The 6,443-nt window shown below is 42.7% G+C and overlaps 2 protein-coding genes across 3 annotated transcripts; one reads left to right on the forward strand and one right to left on the reverse strand.

Moving 5' to 3' along the window:
• Positions 1-361: 361 nt before the first annotated feature.
• Positions 362-2,253, forward strand: clec11a (C-type lectin domain containing 11A). Its single transcript, XM_024378022.2, has 4 exons — positions 362-582; positions 842-941; positions 1,042-1,233; positions 1,353-2,253. The coding sequence occupies exons 1-4, from the start codon at positions 472-474 to the stop codon at positions 1,751-1,753; spliced, it is 804 nt and encodes a 267-aa protein (XP_024233790.1). The 5' UTR covers positions 362-471; the 3' UTR covers positions 1,754-2,253.
• selenol (selenoprotein L) lies at positions 2,106-6,430 on the reverse strand. Of its 2 annotated transcripts, none has more exons than XM_024378020.2 (9): positions 6,217-6,430; positions 5,774-5,852; positions 5,470-5,523; positions 5,311-5,380; positions 5,086-5,213; positions 3,814-3,928; positions 3,173-3,295; positions 2,896-3,033; positions 2,106-2,712 (listed from the first exon to the last, which is right to left on the reverse strand). In XM_024378020.2, the coding sequence occupies exons 1-9, from the start codon at positions 6,320-6,322 to the stop codon at positions 2,578-2,580; spliced, it is 948 nt and encodes a 315-aa protein (XP_024233788.1). In that variant the 5' UTR covers positions 6,323-6,430; the 3' UTR covers positions 2,106-2,577. The 2 variants fall into 2 exon arrangements, with proteins under 2 accessions (XP_024233788.1, XP_024233789.1); XM_024378021.2 differs by having other exon boundaries at positions 5,311-5,356; positions 6,217-6,429.
• Positions 6,431-6,443: the final 13 nt, after the last annotated feature.

Below are 6,443 nucleotides of genomic sequence, written 5' to 3' on the forward strand. Positions count from 1 at the left end.
CCAGCCCTTTCAGTGTCTGGCTGTAGCCACATCCTAGCAGACCTAGCTAGCTCATATCCAAGTCCCGGGGCCTGTGAAATGCGAACTGATTTGTGTGGTATTTTAACTGGCGTTCCTCATGTCTGCCATGGCTTCAGCACATACATTGACTCTCATTTCCCCTGCAATTTAATCACCACAACCCTGCCTCTATGATTTATTTCCATTGGCAAAGCCTCAAAGGTTAGCCCTAATAAGACCATTAAAAGTGGACTGTAGGAACATGTGTGCCACCAAAGGTCCTTCTCTGTAAAAGTACACTTAATACAAAGCGTGGAAGTGGGAGGTGATAGGAAAAACAAAGAGATTTCCTGTTGTTGGGGTGGTGCGCTCAGGACAAGTCAGAACGACAGAGTGTGGAGGGAGTGAGATTGAAAAAGAGAGGGCAGGACAGAGGGATACTGAGGAAAAACAACGTTATTACAGAGGAAAATGGGAATAGCAGCCATCCTAGTCACCGTCTTGTGTATGTGTTCACTCAGCTTGAGTGCTTCGGACGGCGACACCAAAGTTGGAGATCCTGTCGATGCAACACCAACTGAGGTGAGTACTCGCTTGCAAATTTTGAGCTAAGACATCAAATCAGTTGAGGTACAGCAGCACCTTGCACATAAACACAAATAGAGTACTGTAACATCTTTGTGATGTTGTCATAATTACATGGAAACCCCTAGACTAGTTTTGTGTGTTTTTAACTCGTGTCTTTTTGTGGAATAAGTATAACAATCTCACCATTATAAAGACAATCATCAAAGGAGCAGGAGTATCGGTTCCACGGTTTACTCTTCACTGTTTCGTTCAGATCCCAGAGACTCAGGGGAAACAGGCAAGAGGAGATGTACCGGAGGAGCCAGAGCCAACCAGTCCTGTCTCAGATTTTGACAACACATACAACTATATTTGTACGTCTGCACAAACTCATCAAAAGTATATGCTACACACGGTACAAATGATTGCTGAGTTGTCAGACATTAACATCTTGCGAGGTCTTCTCTTGCACAGTGTCCAGGCTGTCAGCGATGGATCAGGCCATCCACAGGCTGAATGTGGGCCACTATACACTGGACGTGAAGGTGACCCAGCTGGTGGACAGAGTGTCCCAGCTGGACGGCACCATTGGAGAGGTACAGGACACCATGCAACAGATATCCCTCCTCACCAAGGAGAACCGCAAAGAGATTGGCCGCTTGGAGGGTATGTCTTCATATACCTCCCTTTTCCTCTGTTTAGTTGAAATGTTTTACAATGGAATACTGAGAAACAATGACAAAATCATGAAAAAGGAAAGGTGAAATGTTTCCTCCACTTCCTAGGATGTCAGAAGGGCCGGCGGGTGGGGTATAAGTGCTATCTGATCTACCGCACATATGAGACGTACCCAGGTGCAGCTCAGAAGTGCATGGAGCGGGGCGGCAGGATGGCCATGCCTCAGGACAGGAAGGAACAGGAAGCCCTGGCAGACTACGTCAAGGCTTTCTTCCAGCCAGGGAACTGGCCTGTGTGGCTGGGCATCAATGACCTGCGCTCTGAGGGACTCTACCTGTTTGAGGACAACACACGAGTCACCTACTTCCAGTGGCGCAAGCACTTCCTCTCCAGCCAGCCGGACGGAGGCAAGCGGGAGAACTGTGTGGCCATGGCGTCAGATGATGGGGACTGGTGGGACAACTATTGTGACAGGAACATGTATTACCTCTGTGAGTTTGATGCCTGATCCTTTTTCTTCAAAAGTATCAGAAATGTCAGAAAAACAAATCCAGCCAAGCTTGACGACAACTTTGAGTGGATAGTCTATCATGGGTAGTCGTGCGTCTTATATATTTCATGTAAAATCTTTTTCTTAAAGCAATAGGGGATGCCGCTGATCGACAAAGAAAATGTTTACTAGCTGATGGTGCTCTTGTTGAATAATAATTCACAACACATTTAACATACTGTACACAAGTTAGACAGATGGTGCTCATATTAATCCACACTGAAAAAAGAAACATACAGAACTCATTACTCACAGTAAACTAAGCCAGTCTCTTTGGCTGAATACTTTGGATCAAAGACTCACACAATTGTTTTTATTATCAATATATTTATTAAAAGGTATCATGATTAAAAGTATACCATTTACTACTGTACTTTTTCACAGTTAGTGTAAACCCAAGAACAGCATAGTTCTAGTACAAATATTGTGCAATAAAATATTTGAAAAGGCTCATTTTTTTCACATGATCAAGATCTGGATTATTTTTACTCAGTTAATGATTATCCTTAAAAATCATAATTAAGTTCGGAATTCATTTAAATTAAATGTCAGTAAACATTAGAATCTACAATCTTAGAATTCATTCTGGAATAATAGCAGTAGCACAGCACTGATCCCTCAGAAGGAAGGGCGGTTGTCATTGGCTTATGAGTTCCCATCAGACACTGCTCTTCATGAGGTCATGAGTGTGATCAGTGTCTTCATCCACATAAGCCAAGGTGGTGCGCTTCCTCTGAGGGGTCAGTGCCATGTTTACTCAGATGGAGTGAGTCACTACTACATTAGAAGCTGGTAGGACGGCCAACAGATGAGATGGTAGCCACCATCTGTGCTACTTCAGGCCTGTCCATTGGATTCTTGCAGGGATGAGAGAGGATCACTGTCCCGCCTTCATCCAGGACAAAGTCCCCGCCCATCTGAAATCATATCAAAAACGGAGTTAGAATGAGGACATGGATTATACAAACCTATCCCAAAATAATTGGGCATTGTATGGATATTCTTCATGGAAAGAGGAAATATTTTATGTGTTTAATGTATAGCTACTGTAGGTCGTATCTTAAGTAGGATTAAATATGTTCAGTTATATATCTGAATACCTGATAGAAGTCTTCCAGGAAACGTGGTGGGATGTCAGGAAACTCTTGGCCTAACACAACATACTCTGCATATTGAAGCAAGGAGTCGAAATTCATCACATTTGAATAGGAAGATCCCAAGCCAAATGCCTTGTAAATCTGAAACAGAGAATATGTATCCAGTTGTCTAAACATTGGCATAGCACTGAGTACATAAAAGCTTTACATTCAGCTACCAGAGGTCAATAGGTCATGATCAACCCTGAGTGACCCTCTATAGTGGCTGCACAGCTCTTACCTTCCTCTCTGGGTCAAGCAGCATGTCGTACTTGCAGCCCGTCTGATCTAGCCAAATCTGAGCACCTTCCCGACAGCCAAAGGAGACCACCAGTACCCGAGCTGACTGAGAATCTAGAAGTCCCTGAAAATGAAGGATGGGCATTTGAAAGAATGTCTGTGTTTCGAGTGCTCTTGTGCAAATCATTTTATGTACTCAAGTACTCGCTTGTTAACGTATAAAATGGGTTTGAAATACAAAATAAGTTTGTGCTATGCTATCGGTTGTTCCAATTAGGTCTACAGGTTGTTCCGATATACACCTGAAAACGAAATGTAAAATGTTTTCACTGCATTTTACATACTCCACAAACAATAAACATCTTAGAGATTGACATTTTGTCAGTGCTTATTAATTCAACCTGCTAAATAGTTGCATTTGTACATTGAGTACTTGTACTTGATCATTAGCAATCGAATACAAATCTTGAATCGAGTACTCGCGCCCATCCCTACTGAAGATACATAGTACAATAAGGGCACTGACACTAGGCTGCTAGAGGACGTTACAAGTTAAGGGCACTGAAAGAGGATAGGTGATGTTACATGAAGTCAGAAGCACTGAGAGATGATAGGAGACACGCTCCTCTCAGGTTGACTGACCTGTTGGGTCGCAAGCTCAGCCACGTGCTCGCGTCACGGTAGTCATCCAAAGTGTCGGATCAGGACCAGCAGCAGATTCTCCCCTTTCCCAAAGTACATTCCCAGAGTCACATTCCTGCACAACACAACAGAGGGTTTGTTTGGGTAATTTCTGTCTAAATAGCAGACACAATTTTCTCTGTAACTTTCTCCTAGTTCTTCGGAGAGGTTATTTAAAAAAAAAAAAATACAAATATACTTAACAAAAATATAAACGCAACATGTAAAGTGTTGTCCCCATGCTACATGAGCAGAAATAAAATATCCCCAAAAAATGTCATACGCACAAAAAGCTTATTTCTTGTTTACATCCCTGTTAGTGGGCATTTCTCCTTTGCCAAGATAATCCATCTACCTGACAGGTGTGGCATATCAAGCAGCGTATTAAACAGCATGATCATTACACAGGTGCACATTGTGCTGAGGACAATAAAAGGCCACTCTAAAAATGTGCAGTTTTGTCACACAACACAATGCCATAGACTCATGTTTTGAGGGAGCGTGCAATTGGCATGCTGACTGCAGGAATGTCCACCAGAACTGTTGCCAGAGAATTTAATGTTAATTTCTCTACCATAAGTCACCTCCAATGTCGTTTTAGAGAATTTGGCAGTACGTCTAACCAACCTCATAACCGCAGACCATGTGTATGGTGTCGTGTGGACGAGCAGTTTGCTGATGTCACGTTGTGAACAGAGTGCCCCATGGTGTTGGTGGCGTTATGGTATGGGCAGGCATAATCTATGGACAATGAACACAATTGCATTTTATCGATGACAATTTGAAGACACAGAGATACCGTAACGAGATCCTGAGGCCCATTGTCGGGACATTTATCCGCCGCCATCACCTCATGTTTCAGTATAATGCACAGCCCCATTTCACAAGGATCTGTACACAATTCCTGGAAGCTGAAAATGTCCCAGTTCTTCCATGGTCTGCATACTCACCAGACACCAATTGAGCACGTTCGGGATGCTCTGGATCGACGTGTACAACAGCGTGTCCCAGATACTGACTGGTTCTGATCCATGCCCCTATCCTTTTTAAAAGGTATCTGTGACCAGTAGATGCATACCTGTACTCCCATTCATGTGAAATCCATAGATTAGGGCCTAATTTAATCATTTGAATTGACTGATTTCCTTATATGAACTGTAATTCAGTAAAACCTTTGAAATTATTGCATGTTGCATTTATATTTTTGTTCAGTATCTATCTATGGTGACTCACTCTCCACTCCTGGCATCTGTGAGGGGTGTATCAGCACTCAGATTCTGTGAAGTTGGGCCTCCTGTGAGCCGTTTGTCACTTGTCTTCAGCTCAGTGTCTATGCGGTCCAGAAAGGCATCCCATTCATCCTTTAGGAGCAAAAGCACACACACACATCCTCATGTCTTTCCAAGGGTACACCTCAACCACATAACAATGGACCATTGTGCAGACTGGAAGACTAACCTCCAACTGCAGGAGCTCCTCTACTTGCTCTTGCACCTTGGCATGGCTGGTGAAATATTGGGAGAGAGGTCTGTCAAAGAGGTGTCAGTTTCTTCTGAAATAACATTTGTTTGTAGATTTGAGTCACACAGTTCTTTGATAATTGATCTTCAAACTCACTGATAAGACTTCTTCCACACGTCTTCAGCGTCGATCCTCTTCTTCACACCAATACTAACAAATGATAACAAAATTATTCAGCAGAATTGAACCAAAATGACCCCAACCCTCAGTATGTCAGCAAAACAAATGAGGAAAATAAAATTAGGCCAAACTTCTCTAAAATGCACCCACCTGTTGTAGAAGTTGGCATCAAGTCTCTAAAATGCACCCACCTGTTGTAGAAGTTGGTACCACAACCTCTCTAAAAATGCACCCACCTATTGTAGAAGTTGGTACCACAACCTCTCTAAAATGCACCCACCTGTTGTAGAAGTTGGCAGCACAAGTCATTAGTCCAAATAAAGTTGTAATTTTATTTGGGACAAAATCTTCAATGGAACCTGAGGAATGACAAAGGAACAATGCAGCCAGCCGATTGTGCAAACGTCAGTGTTGGCAAACGCATGACAGGGCTTAGTTCCCCATTGTTCAATTATTAATCCCTAACACACTTTCCTACTTAAAGAACATGCCCTGTAGGCTACAGGTAATGTATCAGATGATTTCAGGGGAATAAAATAAAAAAAATTGATGGTAGCAAAATTCACTCTAGTGCTTACAGACACCACACTGTCAATATTAATAGCTATTTATAGTCTACTGCTTTTGCCTTACTTCACAATTTTGCGTAGGTTACATGCGAGTTAGATAGATAATGTAACACGATAGGTACAGAAATACTGGTAGTAACGTTATATACTGTACCTGCTGCTTCTTGCTTGCCATTTTCAAGTAGGATTCTTCCCATAGTATTCAAGCCTGTTAAACCATAAATAAGAGTATCCTCTGCCTCACTGATATCTTCAGCCATGTATGGACCCGGTCAGCCTCCTCCAGCAGAGCAGAATCACTAGTGTTGAACTGCTACTGTGCAGCAAGCAAGCAAACCATATCCTTGCTTATCGAACGTCACATGACTTGGCTAAAGGACG

Source organism: Oncorhynchus tshawytscha, linkage group LG18 (genome assembly GCF_018296145.1).
Source record: "Oncorhynchus tshawytscha isolate Ot180627B linkage group LG18, Otsh_v2.0, whole genome shotgun sequence".
In the NCBI taxonomy this organism is placed as follows: Eukaryota; Metazoa; Chordata; class Actinopteri; order Salmoniformes; family Salmonidae; genus Oncorhynchus; species Oncorhynchus tshawytscha.